The sequence below is a fragment of the Apteryx rowi genome, unplaced genomic scaffold (assembly GCF_003343035.1).
Source record: "Apteryx rowi isolate R43461 unplaced genomic scaffold, aptRow1 scaffold_146, whole genome shotgun sequence".
NCBI lineage: Eukaryota > Metazoa > Chordata > Aves > Apterygiformes > Apterygidae > Apteryx > Apteryx rowi.
Window position 1 is genome coordinate 172,825 of NW_020447708.1, and position 26,657 is coordinate 199,481.

The 26,657-nt window shown below is 39.8% G+C and overlaps 1 protein-coding gene and 1 long non-coding RNA gene across 2 annotated transcripts; one reads left to right on the forward strand and one right to left on the reverse strand.

Moving 5' to 3' along the window:
- The first annotated feature begins 1,802 nt into the window (after window positions 1-1,802).
- On the forward strand, window positions 1,803-20,510 carry BTLA (B and T lymphocyte associated). Its single transcript, XM_026058383.1, has 6 exons — window positions 1,803-1,998; window positions 12,033-12,344; window positions 13,555-13,590; window positions 14,789-14,926; window positions 15,844-15,890; window positions 17,015-20,510. Exons 1-6 carry the CDS (start codon window positions 1,911-1,913, stop codon window positions 17,363-17,365), a joined length of 972 nt encoding a protein of 323 aa, XP_025914168.1. The 5' UTR covers window positions 1,803-1,910; the 3' UTR covers window positions 17,366-20,510.
- LOC112962333 lies at window positions 12,368-26,657 on the reverse strand. The gene is made up of 3 exons (XR_003252255.1): window positions 26,314-26,657; window positions 23,724-24,239; window positions 12,368-12,530 (listed from the first exon to the last, which is right to left on the reverse strand). It is a non-coding gene; the product is annotated as an uncharacterized LOC112962333 (long non-coding RNA).

The following is a 26,657-nucleotide window of genomic DNA, read 5'->3' on the forward strand; positions in this document are numbered from 1 at the left end:
ATGCAGGTGGTAGCACACACTACTGCAGCCTGTGCAATCAATAGTGAAAGGTAGGGAGCTGGATGGGAGAGCCTGTCTGCACAGACAGGCTCTAAATTATTGTTCTAATTCTTGAAGAGATTAAAGCTTCCTCATGCAGCGTTATGGAGGTAATTTTCAGCAGACTTACTGGAAAGTTGAGGAAGACCCTCAAACTTTTAAAAATGTAAATAGGACAAAACCAGATAAACTAATTAAAATAGAACTAGAATATCCCCCCCCTCAAAAAACAAAACAAAACAAAAAAAAAAACCACCCACCTTCCAAAAAGTTTAAAAAGATGAAAGAACCATTAGAAATGGTCAAGGCTTTTTAAACAAGATGAAAATTTTGACTTTTTTTTTAAGCTCCATCCAGGTGGATGCCAAAACGTAAGGAACAAACTTGAATCCTAAACATCTGTCCATTTTTGAATGATTGTTTAACTGATTGTTTTGCTCCCTAATTAAAATTTAAGTTTTCTAATAAGGAAACAAGAATCAACTGCCAATATTACATGCCTAGAATAAACTTTGGGTAACCCATTAACACAAACACACAAGCTACACTGCCAGGAAACACATCCCTTAATGACCAATTTTACTAAACTTGTTATGGATTCAGCCACTAGATGTCTTTGCTATACAGAAATGTGATCTAACCCAGTCTGCACTACTAGTTTACTATTCCCTTTTTTTTTTCTCCTCCCTCTTAAGTGGAAGCTTGCTGTGTGCATAATTACGCTCAAGAAGTTTTCTTTCATAAAGATTTTCCATTAAGGCTGCATTGTAATATTGTTTCTAAAGCCATTTCATAATTTCTCACAAACATCAATATACAATTCTGCTGCTCATCATGTACTGAGCTAGGCACTTGTAGCCATGAAATTTTGGCAAACCATACAATTATTTTCTCTAAAAGACTACTTTGAAAAAATCCTCATTAATTTAAATCTTTATTAAAGCATAATATATGTATATTTTAACATAGTATTTCATAACTGCATTATATTCTTCCCTGCTTTCTTTGTGATTGTTGTATTTGCATTATAAGAAGTGATAGTGGCTGTATACAAAGTTCCTGATCAGCCTTTGCTTGTTTCTAACTTTATGAAGGGCAGAATTTTTGGGAAGATTCAGCTAAATGGTTCTGATGTTTTAGAAGTATTTAGATGTTAGAGAAAGATTTAGACGAAAAAGCATCCTGGGCATGCTGAAGAAGAACCCGTAAAACCCAAACCCAAATTACTTAGCATCTCCAAAATATAAGGCCAAGACTTGGAAATAGGGGAAGCAATCACATCTCATACTCTAGATTATTGTAATCTAATGCAAATTAAAACCATTCAGACAGATGCATTTCTGACATTCCACAACTTTTGAATAGTTGATTCATTCAGCTTCAAGAATAGCTTCATAATTTTTTAATATTATTTGAAATTAAGGTTGAGTTAAAGTAAAGCAAAAGAAATGAAAAAATGTAAAATAGTATTGTGTAAAATACTCTGGTGTATTGCTGCCTGTAAACTGAAGTCTCAATTGTGGGAGTACCTTAAAAAAAAAAAAATCTGCAGCTGTGCTTGTTGCACTGTAAAGGGAGCCAGAGGGGGGTGCAAGAGATGTTTTGCCTTGAATTGCAAAGCAGTCTGAGATGCTGTGAAATGATTAAGTGGTTCACGTTTCAACCACACAAAAGACTACCGAGTAACCCATCAGATTTTTGCATACTATATTGCTTCCCCACCCCTTTCTCTGCCTTCTTGACTGAAGGAACTAGAGAAAGGAATCAGCTCAGACACGAACCATGGGTAAATCTAACAGGATGTAAGAGGCCATCTGAACTGCACTTTTTAAACCCACGAGAACCTCTCCCATCTCTACCATGCCCAGCAAATGAAGGGTCCTCCAGTCATGTTTCTAAAAAGGATTTTACTGCACATCCTTCTAGTAATGCTGGCTCAGAGCAACTATCAAGTTTACGGTAAGATGCGGTCTTTAGTTACTAAATATTGGGAGGAGGGGGAATAAAACACAAGCCAAAGCAATGCTTAATGTACTTTGGAGATAATCTATATCTTATTATCATATCAGAGACTCCTAATTTGATTAAAGATGATAATGACAATAATTGAGAAATATTAGGTTACTATCTAGACCAAAACTCTGGTACTTGGGGACCAAATACATCTTACTCTGTGGCCAAAGGCTCAGCCTTCAGGGGATTTCAATCAATTCTTCTAGCTCTGAATTGGATCCAGTTTACAATCAAAGTGTCCTTATCAGATCATTAAGTGTCCCTTCAATCATTTAGCTTAACACAGCCTAATTTTCATCCCACTTTCAACTCTGAATCTGCACAGTTTTTAAATAGAGAGGTTCTCCTAGCTCAGACTGATATGAGGGCTACACTGTGTCCAGTTCACTCCTGGTATTACTTTTACTATGGAGATTATTTTGATTCAAGTTCTTCCATGCTATTCTCATACACGAGTTGTAAATGTTAATTTTAAAAGGAAGGTGGTCATACAGAAAAGATGATAGCTACGGGGACGGATGTGCTTAGCTGCTGTTGTTTCATTTTAGGTACATCAACTGATAAATTATAAAAATAACATTTGTTATAAGATACCACTAAAGTTACACAAACAGTTGGAATGGGGAATATGAATCTTAGYTAAACATGCATGACTAACTAATAATATATAGTGCCTTGCATGCTCCTGGTTTTGATGAATAAAACGCCTTGCTAATACTATAGAAAAGGTTAAATGAACATTCAGAGCACCTACCCGTGAAGGGAAACCTAAACCTTTGGTTTAAAAGACATGAATTACCAGGGTCATTTAGATGCAACTCTCTTTTAATCAGGGTGTGATCTGAGCTCAGGCAAGCTACTGAATTGCTTCACATTTGAATTTCAGATGACTAAACTAACATCCTTCTCAAGGTGGTGTATCCAGAGCTGATACCGCCTTCATACCTTAGTGGAAGTCTATTCTCTTCTTGTAAGAAGTTAACTACTGTTCCTTTAACTTCATTATGTCTGACTGTATTATTAGTTCCTCCCTCATCACCTGTCTGCATTATCTAATACAATTCATTAACACATGAGTGAACCTTTCCATATTCGTCTACCAGGTTTCTAGACACTGCTCTTAAGACAGAAAAATCATTTCTACCACGATGCTTACAATATGTATCTTGTTTACAAAGAGATTAATCTATTTTATTCCTTGATCTACATCAAAATTACTTGAGGTTCTTTGAGAACAATTTCTTTCTATATTCATATAATACCGCAAATATCAGAATCATGTTTATAGGCATATTACAGAGCAAAAAACTTTGCAAGACAGTCTTTACAGAATCTTGATTTAAATATTTGTATTTTTAATGTATTTATATTTAGGCATAAATTTTCCAAACTTGTCTAGTTTTTGCTTTGGTTAGAAGTAAACTGAAAGTTGAAGCCAAGTTACTTCAGGTTTGCATGATGCCAATTTATACAAAGTTTCTCAAACTCCTACCAGAAGCTCAAGTTGACCACTCACAAATTTTGCACAAGGAGTTAATAATCAAATCTTTGCTAAATTAGGGAAGGAGAGGGAACACATTTAAGATATTACAAGCAGATGGACTCCCCCCCCCACTACCATGAATATAATTTCAGCCCAGTTAAACCCCATCTCCTTTATAACATGCAAACAGAGGTTGTTTCCACCTAGTCTGGCAAACAGTCGTTGTTGCTGTCTGGACAACATACATAAAGGAAACTGTTTTGTGTTGTGTTAACATTGATGAAAATAAAAAACAATGGACCTCACTCAAAGAAACCCCAGCCAATCACTGTAGATATGTGCATGCATGTACATTTATGGTGGACATAGTTCTAAGGTCAAATAACACCTTTGCTATCACACCTTGTTGTCGGATAGTCTGCAAATTCTAATATTCACATAAATAAAAGAAGTCAGGTTTCAGCCATCAAAACATAAAGGCATCTGTTTTCTGCACAATCACAGCTTTCATCATCAAGTAGTTGCAACAAATGATGCAACTATCAGCTACCTCAGCCAGCAAGCCAGCTTTACAACTGCTATCACTGCCAGAGGAAAAAAAAGCAAACCCTTCACTGTACAGAACTGAAAGCAAATATGTATGGTACATTGCTGCATCTTTAATAAAAGATGAGAAAAATTAAGTGACAAGGACCAAAGTTACAGTTCTATTAACAAAATGCAAAATGTCTTTCTTTGGAAAAAAATCAAGTTATGATGCGAGTATGTAAAATGACTAAGATAAAACTCAAAAAGGTTTCTCTGAGGCTGAAAAAAAGTCCAAAAAATGCCTATATCCAGGCAGCACTAGAATGATCTTCCGTAGTGCTTCTCTTTCTCAATACACCTCCCTAAATTCAAGGGGGAAGCATATTTTTCCATTAATTTCTCCCCCCTGCTTTTTTTTTCTCCTCTTTTTTTTTCCCCCCTCTCTTTCTCTCCTAAAATTAGCAGAGTCATGAAGATTTTAGGGTTAAACTTGAAACCCCAACAAATTAATGCACTTTCTGGTGTATTTTTTGTACTATAATCTGGTTAGAAACTTCCAGGAATTGCAGCTGAGTTAAAGCCATTGCTAGTGCTTCATTGTGTTCACAGACAGACTGAAAAGTAGGATTCAAAACTAACTGTAGTCATTTATTTTTTCATGACTAATCAACATTTTATACCTCAGCCATTATCTAGCTTAAGGAAATCATACTTATTACTTGTATTCTAACTCTTGTTCCCTTTTAGAAGAGAAAGGGAATAAAAAAAGTAAAGATAGATCCTTTAAAAAAAAAACAAAAAAACAAGCCTCTGAAGTTTCAATTAGCAAGGTTTTTTTTGAGTTCTTAGATGACCGGGTGTGAATGATACACCTCTTACAATTTAATCAGAAGGCTCAATTTTTAGCTATTATTTTTCTGCTAATGAGTTGAGATAGATGAATGTGAAGTCATCTGCATTAGCCTTGTTCCATTAAGGAATCATGTCATGAATATATTTTCTCCAGAGCATAAAACAATGAGATAAACTTTAAAAATTGTTTTTTAGTAATAAGAAAGTATTTCCCTATTGCCTAAGTTCTGGAATATGCGTTTTCATTTGAAATGTTATCCCAGCAGTGCACAGTACAGAAAATTCTCCCAACCTCTGGGAATCATGGGAATAGAGCATGGCAACTGCAGCCTATTCAGGAAGACGCCTGATATATTTAAAAGAAAACTTTCTTTTAGATAATCTGAATCTTACTGAGGACTGTAAATTTGAAGCCGATATATAAAACTTCCACTTTTTTATCCTCTTGAAAACTGCACAGAAATCCTGATCATGACCACCTGTATGTAATATATTGAAAACTTAAGTCTTGGTATATCATCCTGAGGCAAGCCTTACTTTCAGGCCTCAGTTTCCAAGAGTGTTATGGAAAGCATAATTAAATTCATCCCAGAATGTGCTTGCACACATAGAATATAGTTGGCAGACAATAATGCCCCTAACATTGGACTTCTTCTAAGCTACAGCAGGCAACAGACAGGAAAAATTAAAATATGTTGTCACAAGAAAAGTATACCAGACCATGTTCAAGCTCAGCTGACAGTGAAAGTTTGTGGTGCATGTCCATCTTTCTAACAACCACCAACAGCAGAACATAAAAGGTTATCTTTCATCATGCATGTTGAATTTTCTTGTTAAAAGAAGAGATTCCTCTCATTGTCTAAGGCATCATGATTTACACTAGTATTTAAACCCCAAATCTTCAGCTCTGACATCTATTACTGCTGAAGAGCCCTTATTTTAAAGATATTTTAAAAAGTTTCCCTTAAGTATTTGTATTCTTTATAAAGAGGGTTCCAAATCTTTTGTTTATAAATGATTTTTTTAGTGCTTTTTATCCACTTAAGGTTTTTTTGCCAATTTGGGTGTGATTTGGGAGAGAGGAAACGTCAATGAGAGATTCACAGCATATTCATTATGAACTCCAGCACTGAACTGATAGGGGAAAGAGGATGGATTATAGGAAAAGGCTTTCTCTATCCCAAGTTTTTAGTTATTGTACTTCAAAGTAATTCAAACTAAGAGTTTCCTAAAGCCTGAGAAAAGTGTTTTCTAACTCTTATTCACTTGTCTCTTCTGATAATATTATCCTACAGGGTCCCCAAATTTCATTACAAAGACTAATAAGTGGTAACCAAATGCTAGGTTTGTTTCTAGTAAGAATTAGAAAAACCACAATGAAGAAGTCATCCAGTCATCAGTCACTAAAACACAAAAGCTTACAAAAGCGACTGTGATTACTTTTTCCTGCTCTGATCATTATTTTGTAGCAAGTTATAAACAACAGAACAAACTAACATGGGCAACCTAAAGCACCACTGATTTAACTCTCTGCAAAGAAGGCCCCTTTTGGGGGTTCTGTAGATAGTCTATGACTTTTTCATACACGCTCAAAGATAATCAGTAGTTTCCATAGCTCCTGGTTAGCAAGTTAAAAAGATTACTCTATTTGACAGATAGAAAAAAATAAAATAACTGAATTTACCTAGCGTCCACAGACTGCTTCCAAGGGATATACAAATAATAACTAAGAAATTTAAGGCAATTTTCAGTGAGCTAAATATCAGGGGGAGTCCTGCAAAGTAGAAAGGGGAGACAGGAAGAAATGCTGAAATTCACTAACCCCAACCCTCTCAATTTAGAAGAAAAAAGCCACAGAGGATTTATATGCTAGGGCTAATTGACAGCAGGCTGCTAAACACTTTCACCTGTATCAGCAGCTGAAAATGAAGGCTAGAAGTCATCAGTGTATGGGTCAGTGCCAAACAGACTTTCATCTGAAAGAGTTTCTGAGGGTTAGTTGCATAGGAGGACTCTACTGCCCAGATGTCATGGGCAGGCAGTGATAACATTGGGCTAGGCAGCAAGTGCAGTGAAAGTATTCCCACGTGCAGGTCCCAAAACTCAGTGATACACACTGTAGGTAACCTTCTGGAGAAAGTGAGGGACATTGGACTCAGGTCCACTAGATGGCAGGGGATCAATTTTGCTTTGGTAACTTCTTGTCATTTTACCAAACCTGATTATATTGGAATTATCCTCGTAAGGTGAATAATTACCGAAGATGGAGGAGCGAAGCTGTGACACATATTGGCACAGGTACTTGAAAAAAGGGGGGGAAACATTATTTACACTCACCTGACTGAAAAACAAATTAGCATATTTTATTCCAACTCTCTTAAAAATATACTATATGATCAAAAATTCTATGAGCAATCTCAGCCCCGATGGATTTTTTTTTTTTTCCTAACTTCATTGGTAGTAGTGCAGGAAGTTTTAGGGAGGGAAATTTTTTGCTGTGGTATCAGTCTGAGTATATTACACTTGCTCTGTTTAGGTCTTTCATCTAAAGAACAAGGATTGCACAAAAACTACTCTAGAAGCATATCCAGACCTAAGGCAGGCTTCTGCTCCAGAAATGTCTATGTTGCCACTCAAGCTACGGATGGGGGACAATTCACACCATTTTGTACATCCACTGTTGCTCAGCTGCCTCACCCTGAGAGGCCACCGAACGTTAGTCTAAGGAAAAGATGATATCCCTGCACTGAAAAGCTTAAGACTGCAATGAAGTCTGCAGAGAGGCCCTTTGCACTGCTTGTGGAGTTCATTAGCAGAGTGTAGTACTAGTTTGTACTTCTTGGAGTTCATTAGCAGAACTAAGCTTTAAGTTAGAGAATGAAATATTAGTTTGCAAAAGATATGAATGAAAGAGGTACAACAATTTTGTTTTGTTGCCCTGAATAATAATGCGGAATGAAAGAGTGTCACTGAAACCTGTTTCAAAACTTGGAGAGAAACTAGGCTTTTTGGACTTCCAGAAAACTTTTTCTAAAGATAATTCTGAGAAAAATAAAGCTATGTGGTAAAGTACTTAGATAAAGGATGTCAAATGTTTCACAGTATCAAAAAAAGCTACTTCTGCAGAGACCTGCACATCCTTCTAGAAACACCTGTTACATAGCATTATACCTGAAAGAAGGCTGCAATTAAGGCAAAATCTGAGCATAACAGATATGTCCTGAAGATTTATCTTCCATAACAATCATTGCCTGCTTTCTAATTAGAGCTCTTCATTTCCATTTTCAGACTGTTGCTAGCCACATGCTGCTACTGCAGTATAACTTAAGTCACTATGATCTGCTTGCCTGAAACCAAATCACACTTTTTTTTCCCCATCAGAAATGGCAGGGTGTAAGTGACAGATAAGTGATCCTGCTTCACAACTAAAACATGCCTTTCAGAAACATCCTATTCAGGAGAGCACAGTTGAGATGAGGCTGGCAAAATGCTGCTGTTCAGCTTGCTCACCTCCTCTTGCAGGAGGCAGAACAGGTGACTGGGCAGGACATGCTGACCTAATGTTCTGGTGCCACCTGGTAAATGTGGCTGGGCTACAGGTGTGAGCTATTGCTACCGTGTCCAGATGGATGAGACCTGGGAGACTAACTCTTCCTGTGCACCGTGCATTTCTTTATAATCAGGAGCTCCTACTGTGGTGATGCACGTGAGCCTGGCCACTGTCCACGGTCCACTGCCACAGGTCTTCCTCCAGCAACAGAACTGTTGCATTAGGGACATGAGCCGGTGTATCTTTGCCAAGTCTTTTTTCATTTCCATTTTTTGTCCCAGTGTCCATGAATTTGACACATGGCTGCATGTGCTAACAGACTGGACTGTAAGGAGCGCCAAGGGATTAGTTGGTCCATCCCCTAGTCCCAAAGTAAATTGAGCTATATCATCCTGACAGTCTAGCTTAGCTCTTAGGACCACCAGTGATTCAAACTCAACAATCTTCCAAAGAAACCAGTTCCAGTATTTTACTGTTTTCATTATTAGGAAGCTTTTCATACTGTCATCAGTCTTTCTTACTTCACTTTCAGCCTGTTACTTCTTGTCCAAACCCATCACAAACATGAAAAACAGATTACTTAATTCCTCTTTAATGTCTTTACAGGTTATTATGTCCGTTCCTCTGATTGCTTTTCTTTAAGTTAAGCAACCCCAAGAATTTCAATCTGTCTTTTAGGGCTGTCTTATGTTCATGGTAACATCTGGCTTCTTTCCAATTCAGAGAGACTCCAGACATTGTCCCACATCTTTCTTGAAGAACAATGCCAAAAACTGGACAATACCAAAGTACACTTACCAGTCCTGAATAGAACACAAAGATTATTTCATGTGTCCTGTATGCTTTCCCTTTGGTCATACTTCCTCTGAAATGGTTATTTCATGACAGTATGACATTGTTGATTGACTTTCAGCTTGTAATCCACTCTAAGCCCCCAAACCTTTTGCGCACAAGCTGCCACTTAAATAGTTATTTCCACCCTATATTTGCACCATTAATTATTCCTATGAAGGTTTAGTATTTTGCACTTGTCTTCTTGAACTATATCTTGTCTATTTACAAGCCACTTCTCTAATTTATCAGGATTATACAGAAGTCTAAGCCTGTTCTTTAGTGTTTACACCCTGCCAGCTTCCTAACAGCTGCAAATTTAATAGATGTATTTTCTTGTTCTTCATCTAGGTCATTAATGAAAGCAATGATCAGAACTGGACTCAGAACCATTCAATATGTAACCTCATATAAACCTTGTTTATATTTCTGAGGCTTCCTTCTTGTCTCAGTGAAGAATTTGCTCATGATTCAGTCAAGCTGGTCTTTTACTACACTTCTGTAGCAGAGATAGTTAGTGCTTATACCCTTTTTATCCTTTACTGGATGAATCACCAGCTCTGTTTATCTCCTTTTCCTTGCATTTATATTTCATGAGTTAACTCCCAGTTCTCTAAACTTACTGAAGCTTTCCTTGCCAAGTCCAGTTATTTTTATTCTGCTGTTCTGCTTCTGCTCTGAAGGGTATTGAAAATATTAAGGTTTCTAGTTCTATTTTTTTTTTATTATCCACACTTCTTCCATCAGTAAAAAGACATTGTACCAAGAGCTATTATCATTCATCCTATTCATCTTCGGACCTCCATCAAAATATCTGAATTTTCTCCATTTCCCCCTCACCGAAGATCAATTTTAAAATCCTTGTCCAAGTGGCTTACCTCTGTACTTTTGCTACTCACCCCTCATTGATTGTCATTTAAAGCCACCCTGACTAAGAGAAAGCTGGTACACAAAGATGCTCTTTCCCTTTTTTCCCCCAAAGGAACAGATTTCACAGACCGTCCTCCTCTGTTTGAAGAAGCCAACAGCCTTCTAGAGCTACCATCCAGCTCAGATGATGGAAATTATAAACACCTGTCCCTAACTGGCCCTTGGTACATGTGAGCATGGGAGATATAATAAGAATGTCCTTGAGCTCCTGGTCCCAGCCCACCTGCTTCCAGAGCCCTGTCACTGTTTCCTAATTGCTCACCTTCATTCTTCGTAAGGAACTCACARGTCTGAGCAGAATGGACTGATGGTCAGAGAGGTAGGGGAATCTCACCAAACTATCATTTAAGATCTCAGATTTGGACCCCTAGAAGCAGACACTTCCCAGGATGCTAAGTCCTGTGAACAGATGAGTTTCTCTACTGCCCTTGGCAGAGAGGTATCAGAGACCACAGTTTCTTGCTTCTTCAGTGGCTTCAAATCTCAGCCTTACAATGAATAATCTCTTCCCTATTATCGAGTAAGTTCAGGCATATTTGATTTGGCAAGATTAGAACAATATTAAAGAATTATAGGTTTATAAGTAGACCAGTACCATCTAATTTATAAACACATGTTGCAGAAGTCACCTTAACAAAGTAAACAAAAAAAATCAACAGTAGCAAAGTCTGCTGTAATGAAGGCTATAAACACACAAAATTATTTATGGTGTGGAATAGTAGGAAATTTGCTGAGAAAAGGCTTGCAAATTAGAGGTTATCTGTATGGAAATTTATGATCTGGCCATCTCAAGTTCCTGAATATACTACCTGTATATTCACAAGAAATGCTATATCACATTCATAAGAAACCCTGGCTGACTCTGCAGTTGAGACAGTAGGTCTGAGACATTCAGTCTCACAACTTATGTGCACTGGCTACCCTGGAGCCCAGAGGCTTCTGACAGATAGACCCTTGCCCTCTCTGCACTGTTCTCTCCTCCCATACACATTTTTCCTACCTACAAAACTTTTCTTGAACAGATTTTACCAATTTTTTATACTCTCCTCCATCAGCCAGAAGATATAGATGTATCTAAGATCTTTTTCTTTAGACTTGGACAGTGTAGGGAAGTAGGGAGCACTTGAGGATCACATAGTTTTCATTACTTTTATGTAGCCATTTCATTAATTTTACGTAGTCAGAGAAATCAAGCACCACAAGACAAAAGAATCTTTAATAAAGATTGGGACATTCAATACCAAGACCCAGACTTAAGGTGGTATACAATACCTTACCAGAACACTGAGTTCAAGAAAACTTTAGAAAATCAAGAAATAAAGATAAGGTATATTGTCATGAAATATAATTCTCTTCATTATTCTAATTACAACAAATCTCTACCAAAGAGCAGTCTTTCCTTCTGTAAATTACCAAGAATTATGAAGAAAACAATGACCTGAAATAAATATAAAAATAAAAGAAAAAGTCTGTGAAAAGGATGACACAAGAAATCCTGGCATGTATATTTTACATATTTTTTCTCTAAACTATTCGATTCCAAACTGGCTAAGATACAGAAAAAAAGGAAAATTTCAAATCAGAGGGAGAAAGTGCCTTTTAACAATCCTCCTTAAAATGAAAAAAACAATAGTTAGCAGATRTTATCTGCTATCAGTGTCCCATATAGAGATAAGATCTCATGAAAGCAGACAAGGGAAGTCTCTGAGCAATGAGAGAGAAAAGAGACTGTGATTAGTGTCATGGGGAGTATATAACAGAAAAACAAAACCCTAAAATTTTTGTCACGTTTTTCTTCTGTTCTAGGATTTGATGCCACTGATTGTCCAGTTGAAATCCAAGTTAAAAGAAACTCCCGGTACAAAAGTTATCTTGGGAACTCTTTGATTATACACTGTCCAGTTCATTACTGCAAGGAGAGGCCAGTCATGAAGTGGTGCAAGATAGAAGGGAATGAATGTGTGCTGCTGAAAGAGAGCAAAGTAGAATGGAAGACCAATGAGAAGTTTATTCTGGAGTTTTTCTCAATTCATCATAATGATAGTGGAATTTATCGTTGTCGAGCAACAGCAGGCACCTTGTCCAGCGAGAGCCATGGAATAAGGGTTATTGTTGAAGGTGAGGCCCCTTTATTATGAAAGAGCCCTTTTAAACAAATGAATTCCATATACGGAAAAACTCATGCATACTAGAGGGTGGCTTCTCCAAACATGTTTTTCCGGTGGCAAGGGACTAGTCTACACCCAATTGTGCTGGTACCCACCACCTTCTTCATGCTTCCGTTCCTATCTTGCTTCCTTGGTACTGGGAAAAGGAAAGAACAAATTAAATAAATAAAAGGAGGATCTGGAACAGAAAAGGAAAGCCACCACTACTGAACAGGCATTAGTGGGCTTTCTGATAATAAAAAATATAAATTAGAACAAAGAAAGATTGTGGGAGGTCAGCCTGTTTATATGCTGCATGGACTAGACAAGACCCAAAGGGTCATGTATTAACAGCTGATGAGGCCACACAACAGCAAAGAGAACAAAGCAATTCAAGCCTCATGTTGAGAACGACCTCTCCTGCTACAAACAGAGACAAAGTATAATTTTGTACACCAACAGCAGGAAACCTTACAATAGTTTTAAATGACCTTAGGAGTTAAGGGTAAGTAAGGCCTTCGTATTAATTTAGGCAGTTGGGATGCCAAGTCTGGAGTATGGCAAGCCATGTCTGTCCTCCTCAGCATTGCTCTGCAACCAGGAAGTGATCTGAGCGGTCATACTGTCCTAGGGACCCTTGGTAGCGCAGTTATAAGGTTGTCCTGTTGCCAGTTCTTCCCCTGGTAAGCTGATGGGCTTAAAAACCCTGCTTGTTGTCACAGGAAATGTTGCAGCAGAGGGAGCAACATCAAAACATAAGGCTGTAACGTGCTAGCAGACATAGTACGTGCCCAACTCATATGATGCAAGTTTTTTTGACGTGAGAAGAACAGCATAGATCCCTGAGTAGCTACCAAATGGTATAATCACAAATACCATACCACAAATAAGTGGTGGAATGTGTCTCCATTTGCCAATTATGCGCTCTGCTGATCTGTTTATCTGAGTGCCAAAGAGGTCTCAAATATAGAATTACTCTGCTAGCAGTGGGAGAGCAACACTTCATTTCTACCGCCCCTCTCCCCAAAACTACCCTTTGCTTTTTTGCGTTTTGTTCCCTCCTCCATCCCCCAATCAAAGCAGAAACTTGTGAAGACTTCAGTGTGCAGTATGAAAAATACAGATGCAGTGCAGAATGTCAGGCTGCTGTTTCATTTCCCTGTCTTGTTTTTCCCTTTCAGAAGAGCCTGCAAACATTACAACAAGTTCATCAGAAAGTAAGTTGTGATTCTTATTTCCTCTTTAAGACAAGGGAACTAATGAGTATTGATATGAATTTCTGGTTAAATTGTTTTGTGCATTCAGGACAAATCTAAACTCATTGCTAAACTACTATTGCATATTTCCCACTTGAACAAAATACAGAGGTCAAAGTTTTCAAGCCTACAACTCCCCAGCATTCAGCATAAAAAGGACAAAGCCAATCAAACCACCTCCTGGCAGTATAAACTGCACTGCTGATTTTACATGCACACTTTTAATATCCCAGTGATACATATGGCTTATACTTACAAAGTGTTAGGAATCACACTATACCATCACTTTAACATATCTTGAAGTATGTTTTTTGCTCGCGATTGGTTATTGTTCACAATACAACTATTGTGAACAACTACTCAAGCCCATGTAGTGTTCATCTCCTGGGTCTATTCTCTGACATAGTGTCCATACTTTGTGCACCAGAAGACAGCAGTCCTCAAAAGTGTGCATCGAGAATTTATTCCTAAAAAACCTCAGTAACATAAATGAGGTTTATGACTGTCATTGCCTTTCTTCCCATCTCTCAGTCTGTCCTCCATTTTCATTCCCATGTGCAGGATACAAGGACAGTTCCTGCCTTCTAATGCACTTCCCTTAGCAGCCCTGTTCTCTTTTCTTCTTGACAAGCTTCAAATGTAATGCAAAACTAAGCTCAAGGTCCAACTCTTAAAAGGGTCTAACTTCAAAGGATCTTAAAGTTAGATCCTTAACATCATTTATCTGTCAAATGCTGCCATATGAATACCTCATAATAGCACCCATTTGTAGTCTCGGCCATTACGTTTTTTTCACAGTTGATACAAACCTGCCAGCAGGCTTCTTTGTTTGCAGTGCAAAGACTAGGGAAAAAGAAGAGGAAGAAAGATCATAATGGAAATATATGGCAGTTTGGAGCAGTGCTCTAATTCTGACCTTATTTGTTTCAGCTGGTCTTCTACCATGCATCATTCACCAGTTACATTTTTTCTATGCACTTTTCCTTCAGCATCTTAATACTTGGTAATCTACCCATGGAGATGGTAATCTCACAGCATGCTTATACTAAGTAAGAGAATGCTTTAATTACATTAAGAAGCAAGTTGCATCAGAAAGACCTAATGTTAAAATCATTCATTAAACATTACTCTGTGCTAATGCATGTTAATGCAATTTTAGATACCACTACTATCTCAGAAGATTCCCAGGAATCTGGAAATGACAAGATATTGCACATTATCTGTGCTGCATTATCCTTGCGTCTATGTTGTCCACTCATCTTCATATGCATGTTTTGGTGTCTAAGGTGGTACCATGGTAAGCAGTTTTATCATACAATCTCTTCCTACTGTGTGTTTGATTCCACTCCTATTCACAGCTTAAAGTCACTTAAAGCACTACGAAAATGCTCTAATTACCCCATCTGATTGCTGAGATGTTCTTATCAAGTGTGGCCATACTGAATCTTTAAGAATTTAATTTATCCCATGTACTTTTCCTTCCAGAGAGACAGGAATGGAAGTAAACTAAGAACAAATCAAAACTTCAGACTTTATAATAATTAGAAATTTTTGTCCTATCTTGCAAATAATCATGTTACAAACAAGTGGGAGTGTTAGCCATGTAAATGAAGTCAAACTCTATCTGGCTACATTTTGCATCCCTAATTTTCCCTCTAAACTATCAAGTAATTACAGTATTAATCTTTCCTGTTTTAGAGGAACTCTTATACTGCTGTCATCTTCTAAATCAAGAACGGAACTTAGAGTTCCCCATATCTTAATTTACATGAAGTGATTGCTCATTTGCCTATTACAATTCTATGAGTTTTCTATTTTAGGAAAATGAAATTATTTCATCTTCAAAAAAATATAACCTTTGCTAATGAGATGGCTTGATGGTTTTCCATGCCTTTTTTCCCCATCCAGCTCACTGAATATAGAGAAATCTGCTCTATTTTAGGAATAGGAAAAATTAAATAAGAATTTTTCTGCTTTTATTCAGAGGGGCTCTGAGGAACACAGAAACTCATTCTACAGATACATCTTTCTATGCTTTTTACCTTTTGTTASAATGGCTCTTCCCAAATCCAGACTGGGAATAGATTTCAATTCTTTGAGGTGCACTCAATGAGGCAAGGACTGCTTTAGTAATTAATACCCCCTCTGTGAATAGAAAGGCACCTTCTCAGTGCTGATTTATTGAAACATCCTTTTCTGTTTCTTTTTTCCCAGCAAAGCAAAAGAGAACTCCATTAACCCCACAGAGACAAAAGAGCCTGGTATGTTTAAACGCTGCCGTAATGCAAAACCTGATCATGTCCTGCATAACCGTGTACTGAGAACACATCTCTGTAGTATAAAACTTGGAATAGGACCAGAGACAAATGTAGTGACCTGCTTGGTGCCTGGACAGCAGGGCTTCCCTGCTGTGAGATATCATCATGGCTGAGCTATGGGAAGAAACTAAGGGCTTTAGCCACAAATGGTACTTTAGACACCTAAACTCCTATTGAAATGCATTAATTTGTAAGTGCCATTTCAATAAGAGTTTAGGCACCTAAAGTACCTCTGTGGATCTGATTCCAACTGAATGCATAAGACAGAAAATGCCCCACAGAATGAGGCAACTGATTGAAAAGAAAGGCTTTCATATGTAGCTGCTGTGAATTCATGCAGTTCTGGCAAGCATTTCCAGAGAAATTAAATAGGCAGAAGGCAGAACGCAAAAGATGCAGCAGGAGCTGATTGCTAATGGTCACGAGGGAAGCGTTGGGGGAACCACAGGGTGCCAAACAGACTGTAGAGCTCCCCAGGGGCAAGTCAGAGGAAAGAAAATTAAAAGCGGTAAATTTTCTGTGGCTAGAAAATGGATGTCAAAAGAGTATTCCCCTAGGGAGAGATGAATTTATAGAGGAATTTGAAGATTTTGGAGAAGGAGATTTATTTGAAGAATAGTAAGACAAAAAGGAGACGAAGCAAGAGATCAGGAAATGAAAGAAGAGGGACGATCAGGAAAAGGTAGTTTTGGGTTTGGAGATGAAAATAAGAAAGATCTAATAAGCTTGGAAGGAAAAGCCTGAATGAGTGGCATAAAAGAGCTCTTGCAAGATGATAAGCCAGTTTTGCCTTAAGTGAAATCGTGTGAGAAAGAAAAGACATGACTGAGTTTGGGAAAGGAAATGGAGAAAGGCCAGAGAGGCAAGAATGACTTCTAACTTTATTTTGAAGATCAATATAAACTCCAGGGAGTGGTTAATTCACCTGTGCTCAAAAGCATGCCTCTAATTATTGATGCAGTTTTAAAGGGAGAAAGCAATTCAAATTCTTACACATCTCTTCTTTAGCATGTGCACGAATAACACCCCTATGTGCCCAGAGCTATACTCTGTTCTGTTTTCTGCAGGTCAGAGGTCCAGCAGCTGTTCCATACCATGCTGCTGGGACAAATCAAGCTTCAGACGAAAGCACCTCACTTTACTACTGCTCCATGGTTAGCCTACGGCAGCTCTCCGACAGCAACACAATTTATGATAACGATGTCCCTCACTGGGATGCTCACAGGACAACATCTAATGCACCTCGTAACGATCCTGTTATCCCTTCCATCCCAGCTGCACTTGAAAGCCAAGATGTCCTCATTTATGCTGCACTAAATCACTCTGCTTCTGCAGAAAAATGCCAGAGAAGGGAGACAACGGTAGAAAATGAACTTTCTGAATATGCCTCCGTTAATGTAAAAAATAAACCTGGCTAGGACTTCTCCAGTCACCCACTTTGCATGCAGTCTCAGGTCTAGCTCCCCTCTAGGACATCGTTCCTTTTTCTCCCATTATTTCCTTGTTATCCTTCCTGTGTTCAGGATTCTGCTTCCAGTCTGACCTGAATTTGGCTGTGTTTTGAATACAGACAAAGGGGAGGAGAAGGGGAGGGTTCTGCCAGGATATAAACATGTAAAATGAACCCATGAGGAAGATGACACTGAGCCACATCACCTCCTCCTAAGTAAATGCTAAGAATGTTTGTTGGAGAATTTTTCTTTGAGGTTTCCTGAATTTTGCTAATGGAACCCTTCTAAAGATTGTTTTTCATTTCAGTTTACTCATCTCCTTGGGAGGTTCTTTAAATACCATGAATGTTTAATCCTATTACTAATCATAAGCATCTTTTGTTTGTTTGTTTGTTGCGGGGGAAGGAGGAGGAGAGAGTGATTTTCCTTTTACAAAAATTTCACACAAATAATGTGTGAGATAATATAGAAATATAGTGCTCTTATTTGCTATTGGTGTGATGATTGATTAGCTAAGTCACTGCATATTGCTTTTGTCTCTGATGAATGATGGAAATAACAAATGATGAGCAGTGACAGACCTCAGTCAAAATCAGAAATTTTTGTTCACAAGTGTGTGCATGTAACTGTGCCATCCTAAGTTTTCCTCCAAGTACTGGCACAAAAATGTGATTATGCTTCATGCTCGGGTTTGTGAGACAGAAGATAAAAAGGAGGCAAAAAACAAAGTGCCATTTGAAGTTTGAAAGAGCCCTCGCACTCTTCTTTTGCATCACGTATTCAGCTCCAGCTTGGATACCATGCATCTGCTCCTGCAAAATAATGGTCTTAAAAAAAAAAAAGTACTCTTAGCAATATTTGCACCAAGAGGTTAAGAGCAGCAACTAGAGTCTTTAATTTTGTTAAAAATTCAGACCACAGTTGAAAAGGAAGGATGTACTAGATCTGCTGTTGTCAGGTTGCACATATCGCACCGGATGATTTGTACTTAAGTTAATGGAAGAAAGTCAGGTTCCTTTGTGGTCATATTTTTTCTTAGTATTATTCCAGCTAACACCACAGCTGTTAAAAGATACATACTCACCCTGCTATTTTGATAACTCAGATGGTTTATTATTCTTATYGTACATTTGAGTTCTCCCCGTCTTTGACCTCAGTCACAGTATCTGTGGCAAAAAAATCCATGGTAATTGTTTCTGCACTAAGTTGTGAGTTCAGGCCATTGGTGGTTGATATGCTTTGGGTTTTTTTAGAAATATTTAAGTTATCAATCTATTAACTCACTGATAGTCTTTATTTTTTTAAAAAAAGTAGAAAATTATCTCCTAGAAAAATTTATTTGCTGTGTTTGTTTTAGTGGGCCAGGCCTTATATGGTTAGAGACTAGTTATTTTAGGTGAGAGACTCAGAGACTTTTGGATCAAGTTATGTATGATTAAGGGCCCAGAAGTAGAGTTTTAATTGCATTTATTGTGCAGCTGATAAAGGTAAAACTATTTTCAGTGACTAGAAATAGCTTTCAGAATAAGGACAGACTGTTTCTCTGAAACAGCTTCCACCTCAGTGGTGTTAAACTAAAAAACAAGGACAGCCATTTGATGAAGAGAGCCTAAATGTATTTGAACATAGGCCTTGCAGACAGAAGGGAAAGAATAAAAAAGCCTTCCTTCCAGAGAGCAAATATAGGCGAAAAAATACCATTCTTGAATATGCTTTGCAATAGTCTGCCCATGATATAATACATATCAGGAAGAGTCCGGGGTCCCTCAGAAAGGTAAGGAAAGGAGCTGGGGGCCTGTTTGAGTCCCCAGCCAACACCAAGGCACATCCATCCGAGCACGCGCTGCTTTCCCTTTGCTGCCTCTGCGAGCCGGAAGCATCAGCAGGTCCCTTCACAGCTGCCCCAGAACAAAGCGCTGGCACCCGAGACCTACTACCAGGCTGAACACACGTGTAACAAGTACTGCACCACCAAGAAATGCAACGGCTAGTAAAATCTTAATTTGGCTTGTCTGAGCGACTCTAATCTGAGTGAATTCCCCAAAGAGCCAAGTTTGATTTGGAAGGGGAGATTTTTGTAGATAAACAGGAAGCACCTCACCACCTCACCATCAAACGCGTTAGCGTAGGAAAGAAAAGCACAGGAGCCCACAGTAGGTTCTTTTTTTTTAAGCAAACAAATCAAAAGACTGCACCTTTTGAAGAAGGGAAACAGAAGGAGCTCACCGAAGCCATCTAACATTTAAGGCACACATAATCCGTTCAGATAAAGTACGGCGTCACTCAGTTTTCACTGTCTCTTGAAAAAAAACAAAAAAAGCTGCTATTCCCACCCATGTTGTAAAACTGGCCAGTGGACTGGGCGTTGTTGACTGTGTAATGTTTCAGTTAAGGAGTTACATATTCATCTCAGTCATCTACTGCATCTCGCAATACCGTAATGTGACATTTGAGATGGCACATCTAGCACCTCTTGTGTTAAGGCTCAGTGGACAGCCTGCAGATTTTACAGTGCAACAGCCTATTGAATGGGCAGGGCACCAGTAGGACCAGTGCAGTCTCATGATTTGTCCTGCGTACAGGCTCAGCATGTTACCGAAATGAGCAAGTACTAGGGTTAAAGCATCCTTTCATACCACACGATCACTATAGCTCATTAAAGTAGACAAATAGGCTTGGGATCCAGTCTGTGGGGAATGTACAGCACCTGTGCAGCCTTCCTAAGACACGGTCCCAGGGCTTCCTACCTATATTATATAATATTCTACTCTTGACTTTCTTTCGCTATTTTTGCAACAAATACACTGTACAGGTATAGTCACACGGGAAGCCAGAAGAACAAATACAAAGATGCGCTGCTCTCAGTTACACCCACAAACCCATGTGGAAAGAAAACAGTGAAGTCCGTGGAGCTGAAGGTCTGTCAAAGCCAGCAAAGCTTGCGACTGCTCTTCACTACAATCCCGTGACCTTTTCTTGCAAGGGCGGAACCCATAACTACACTGCCTGGCTGCTCTCTCCTGAGCAACCCACACATCATGTAAGCCTCTTACAAGCTTGTATGGAATGAGTGGGACCTTTGAACAGACAATAAAACACGCCAACCCTTCGAGTTTCACTTTCCCCAATTTTTCCCCCTAAAAAAATCTTACCTCCTTATAAGGAAATTAATTTGGTTTATTAATTTGCCAGCTCTTGGGTTCAAAGGTCTGACAGACAGGACTGCTCCTGGTGAATGATAAACTTTGCCACATTGCTAGATCAAGCAACAGCTTGCCAAGCCTTGCTTCTCCATCCACCTGTTTTGCAATACTTTCTCCCACATGTCCACCATATTCTGATCCCCATTTTGTATCATAAGGAGCATAGGCACCTACCGCTGTTAACTGCATTACCTGCACAGTTAAGGCAGCAGACCCAAGACAAGAAGCAAAAGGGGCAGCAGAGACAGTTGGAAACATAGGATGCCTCAGGACTCAGCAGCCAAGCCCCACACCCAACAGCCGGCTCCCGGCACCGCAGCCATTCCCTGTGCTGTTGGATAGGATCTTTCCGACTTCCAGGCGAGTGCTAATGTTCCCTGCGCCTCCCTATATTCCACATGTCCTAACTGGGGAGCAAAGTAAGCAAGCCCAGAGCTGAGCTCTGCAACCAGGTCACCCCACTGGACCAGGTGCACAGACAGGTTCAAGGAAGAGGCAAATATCCGTTTCTGTACCTGGCCTGTTCCCCATCCTGCTCCCCTCACCAGGTTCCTCATTCTGCAGTCTCCGCAGCTCGGTTTCCCTACCCCATTTAGTATCAACAAACACCAGCCCAGGGAAATGGTAACAAAAGACAGGAACCAACACACAGAAGGTGGCCAGGGACAAGACAGATGAGCAGATTTCGGAGGAAGACAGAGGGGAGGAGAGGGAGGTCCAAAGGGGTGCACAGAAAAGGGTCCTCAAGGAGGACCACAAGAATCTAGAGGACAGCAGAGTTGGCTGCAGAGCTTGCGGTGTAAGCGGCAGCTCACGTCCCTCAGGCCAGACAGGGACATGCAAGATGAAGTATTCTCTCATTTTTGTGGGAGTTTAACTGGCAACTACTATTTTCCAAGAAAAAAAACTACCTTAGGGGCACACTCATGTGCAATTTCTGTTTGCCTAATGAAAAGGAAAATGCCTAAGAACCGATTAATCCCACATTACTCTCCACGCAGGTCAGTGGTATATGTCATCCACGTGAATCAACTGCACTGATACCCTTCAGTTTCACACAGGTGACCTTACCAAGCCCTCTACTTTCCTAACTAACTACTGCATTTAAGTATCTAGCCTGAGTTCAAATCACAAATTGCTGTTCTCCTTTCTCCCTTTTCATGTGCACATACACTACTCTAGAAATTCATGGAGGAGATATTACTGCCACAGTTACTGTAATATAACTACAGAAACAGGAGTTAATCAATATTGGAAACAGAGATTGTTAACAGCCTAAGCACATGAAACAGAGGAGTTCATGTTTTAATGAACTTGTAGAGTTATACATGTCTCTTAGAACTTATTCAGGCTTTGTATTGAGAGGAGACATCCTTGATCAGCTGAAGTCTGGAGTAAAGAATGTGCTTGACATGACATGTAATCAGACTTAACTGAGAGCCTATCATGATCATTTTGAATCAGTTCAAGAATAATTCTTTGCTGCCTCAAGCAAGTGATGTGACAGCTAATTTTTTATCCAAGTGACATTATTCACAGGTAAACCCACAGGAACCCTCTTTTCAAATGAGATTTTCCTGATGAGATAACTAAGGCATATGCATTACTTTCTAGTTATGATACGGCTGCACGCAGCATTACTTTGACGCCACTTAAGACTAGTGCTGCGCTCTTTGCTGCAGCTTGGCCGCTGAGACGCAACCTTTCTTTGGACAGTGAATCACATGCTCAGGATCCACAGTGCAGCTTCGAAAAGGGGAAAAGGCATTTGGAGGCAAACATACTCAAAAAGCACATTACTGGTATATGTAAAGGAACTTTATGATATTGTGGTTAGAAACCACCAGTAACTAACAAACAAACTCTCCAGCCCATCCCAGCAAGAAGCTCTAGCTCAGTGGGCTGGGAGTCAGCACTTCCTAAAATCAAGCCACGTTGGCTAATAGGGACCTCTTTAACATTTTAATAACAGTCTATCTATTTCTCTCCATCTGAAATTGTGGCTAATAATATTTTCTGTGGACTACTTGTCCCTCAGTTGGGGTAGTATCTGTTAAAAGGCACTCCTATTGCATACACAGCATTTCTGTATGTAGGCAGATGCACTGACATGTGTCCATTGACCCAGACCTTGACTTCTGACCACATTTTACCAAGTTTCAGCACTGTTCACTTTCTGTTCACAAAGAGCCAGATTTTTATCTAATGCGAAGGGATTCAGCTTCATCAAAATCTATGGCACTATCTCATTTTTCACCAGTTGATAAGTAACTCTAGATGTTTATCTTTTACAGACAACTGTTCTTCAAACAGAGCTCAAGAGAGTCTGTAAAGTCACTATCCACAGGTTTCTGCTGCAGTTCAGAGACTTAACGGATTAAATTTCTGTTTTCTCATGTAGCCCTCAGCTTCTATTCTAAAACAATGTCTCTCTCTGTCTCAGTAAAAAAAGATGGGATTGTTGACTTCCAATATGCACTGAGAAACTTAGCTACTCTCTAGCATTTCCAGATTATGGGAAGGAAGGTCAAGCAGGGAAGGCTTTTGCTAACTAACTTACGTCTGTCCTTCCTTCCTTCCTTCCTTCCTTCCTTTTTTAAGATGTTAATATCCAGAAATCTAATACCTAAACTTCATATTATGGATTTAACCTCATTTTTGTTCATTTTCAGAAATTCTGCAGAGAGGCCCAGAGCCTTTGTGAAATGCACTTCAATTACATTTAATAAAAATGAATTAAACGACTTGTAGCTACCTTTGTTCCTGCCTTAGTCATTGCTACAAGAAGTGGTAGCTTCAGTAGACCCTCCGTTTTCTCAAGAAAGTCACATTTAAAACTACGGTGGTGCATCTTAACTACAGTGGCAGCCTCTGTCATGGCAGAAAAGTAAGGTGCAAAAATTACCTTATGTAATTTGTGGTTATAGTGTCACTATCAGCTCCCCAGTTTGGGACCTCACAGATGCAGACAGAGGTCAGTTATCTTGCTCAGAGGCTGAAAAACCTGTGACCTATGAGCTTCCTCTTCTCTGTAGTCCAGGGACAGGCTTTACTAAAACAGTGGTCTCACATCATAAGCAAGTGAGGGAAGTGATAACCATGCTTTGGTTTTAGACACCTACTTTTCATGAGGAAACACAGGTTGAGCAGAAACAGTTTTCAGTGCCCACGCAAGGCGTTCATCTTCCAGTGTGGTTTCTCTTCTTTCCTCGGGGAGCTTTAGAGCTCTACGCTTGTGAGAGAAAAAGCAAAAGATGAACCAGAAACAAGTCAGAAGTGCTAAAGTAGTCCGGCTGACCTCGAATTATGGGAGAGGGTGCAAGGAAGCACACTCAAAATGGAAGTGGGCAGAACGAGAGCAAGCAGCTCTCCCCTGGGACCTGGGGATCCTCGCATTTCTTCCCAGCAGCCCTCTGGTGATGCAGCCCTTGCCAAAGCGCTGATTGCCACTGAGACGTGACAGCTGAAAAATGCACAGAGAGAGACTTCAACTGTGTGGCAGGTGGGGGCGGAAGGCTTCATTTTCTCCTCATCTGAAGAGTTTTGCAGCATCTGTCTTGTGACAAGAGGATAGCTGGTATCAGAATTAGCAGTGCACCATCTTTCAAGAGCACAGAAGGCTCGGGGAACTTTTTTCCCTAGTAAAAAAGAGAAGAAATGTAAGTCATCCCTGAAGTAGCCTTTGTAACACATTTCTCGGCATGTTTTGCAAAAACGCACCTGTTTCATAATATGGGAAATGTGAATGGGTATATTAATGGCTTAGAAGTCAGACAACTTCTGGCTGTTGGTTGTAATAATGAAATGGGACTGCCCTCTTGAAAGCCGTATGTACACATATTTGACTCTAAGGCTAAATACCACACATCTGCTCTTGATAAAGTCACCTTAGGCTACGCTTAGGACTGCAGAGGATTTCTCTTGGAGGAGACTTCTGGCCAACCCCCGGTTCGGCCTGCACTTTAACTAGGGTCAACTTTGAAGGTACCTTAGGTTGCTCAGGGCCTGATGCTTTTCCACGCTCCACCTTTTCCACCTGTAACGTGAATGGAATGACACTACTTTTGCAGAGTGCAAGGCAAGAGAAAGAAGGCTAGGAGGGACAACATGACCCAAGACAGGGTCACAATACTGAAGCCACCTGCAACAGGCCTTTTCCTAATTTGTTTTTAAAGCTTTTAGTGATGGAGAATCCTCAGTCAGTCACGGTCTTCTATTCTGGCATCTTATTAACCGTTACTAATAGAGGCTTTTCCTCATGTTCAGCCTGAACACTCCTCCACAAACTTAAAAGCCATCACTTCCTATTCTATTTCAAAGCGACAGGAGAACATTTACTCCTATCCTCTCTACAGGTTTGCATTTGCATATTTGAAGACATAACATTTCACGCTAGACTAAGTTATCTCAATTCTTTCATCTCTTCCGCAGACCCATCGGCAGTCCATTGCTGCTCTCCTCACTGCTCTCTCAAACTGGCTCACATCTTTCTTCAAGCACAATGCCTGAAAAAGTGAACTTACTACTTCATATATCTCTACTGAAATCCTTATTTCCCTGAATCAGCAAACACAAAAATTTGCTCTACAAGAGGAAAAAAAAAAAAAAGAGTAGTGCTCTGTGCTAGATGAGAGGTTGTAAATTCATAGACCTGGAAATAGCATTCTTGCTCCAGAAAGCAGACACATGCTACACAGTGAGCTTTCACCATAGCATTACAGTATCAATGTTAGGGTGATAATATCAAGAGAGGCATGTATTGTGAAAACACTTTATACAGCCATGGTGGCCTTCGCCCTGGCCCAGGTCCAGGCCCCCATTTTGGCCCAGCCCGAGGCCATCAGTCCCTGCCCCTCAATGCCACAGCCATGCTGGCTCCAGCCCCACCACAGCCCTGCCCCCGCCCAGCCATGAGCCCCCCCGACCTCCACCCCACTCCCGACGTGTGGGCACCCCCTGGCACTGGCCTCTAGCCACAGGCATGGGAAATCACCTGCCAGTCCGTACCACTGCTGTTAGCACACACAGATTTTTCTAGAGGGGAAAGATATAAATAAAGAAAGCAGAGTGATCTCCTGTTTTTACATTACTTCATTACCGCCAAGGATAAGGTGGAAAGTACCAGACTTCTAAAACACGTAAAATCTTGTAAAGTGAAAGTCTTTCATTTTCTACATACGTGGAAATTTTGGACAAATGTCTCAAAGCACTCTACTTCCTTGGGAAGCATTTTTACAGTGTGGTGACAAAACCCCTGATAATCAGAAATCGAATACAAAACCAATACACTGCAGACTGAATCTTCATTATGAGTATTAAGTGTCTAGCAAGCATGCAGGGACATTAACCTGTGTCCCTGAACACAGATCAAAGAAGTCCTTCCAGAAAAAAGGGAATACACCTGAAATCTATCCAACACATCACAGGTGCACACAGAGAATAAGTCTGTTAGTTTCAGCAACTGAGAAAATAAGAGTGACTGCATTTTAAACCCACCCACCCACCTGCATTTGCAAATCACATTTCTGGTTGCAATAAATAGAACAGTGTCTGAGTACACCACCATAATGCAACAGTTATTCCAAAACAGTTAAGCTAAAGGCTTACAGAAAGAATGGGTGCTACTGAGGGATGACAAGTCAGGTGTCAAGGAGGGCTATAGGGGGTTTGTCTACACTAGGAAACTTATTCCAGTGTTTACCAGTGTTTTACCTGTTAGTTTGGCAGCGGCTGGCAGCAATGCTGGAAGCACATTTGTGGTCAGGCTGACGTCAGGCTGTTCAGGTCTGGAAGATGCTGCTCCTCCCAGACCAGTAATACAAAATACCTGAAAACTGTAGCAGGTTGCTAACTTCCTCCACTTCAGTGCTGGCAAAACCCCAGCTTAGTTATTTAGCAACTGCAGATAAAACTTCAAAGCCCTTTCCAAGCCAGAACGAACCAGCAAACGCTCTGCTGTTTGGTGGCACGCCGAAAAGGAGAAACCAGAAAGGAAAGCCGTGAGCACCTGCCAGGACAGAGGAATGCTACGGTCCCTCGGGTCAGAAAGAGCAGAA

Excerpts from the sequence above, each read along its gene's own strand:
- BTLA (XM_026058383.1), top strand. The coding sequence starts at position 1,911 with ATGAAGGGTCCTCCAGTCATGTTTCTAAAAAGGATTTTACTGCACATC. Across the intron at positions 1,999-12,032 it reads GAGCAACTATCAAGTTTACG|GATTTGATGCCACTGATTGT; the intron begins GTAAGATGCGGT and ends CTTCTGTTCTAG. Across the intron at positions 15,891-17,014 it reads CACAGAGACAAAAGAGCCTG|GTCAGAGGTCCAGCAGCTGT; the intron begins GTATGTTTAAAC and ends TGTTTTCTGCAG.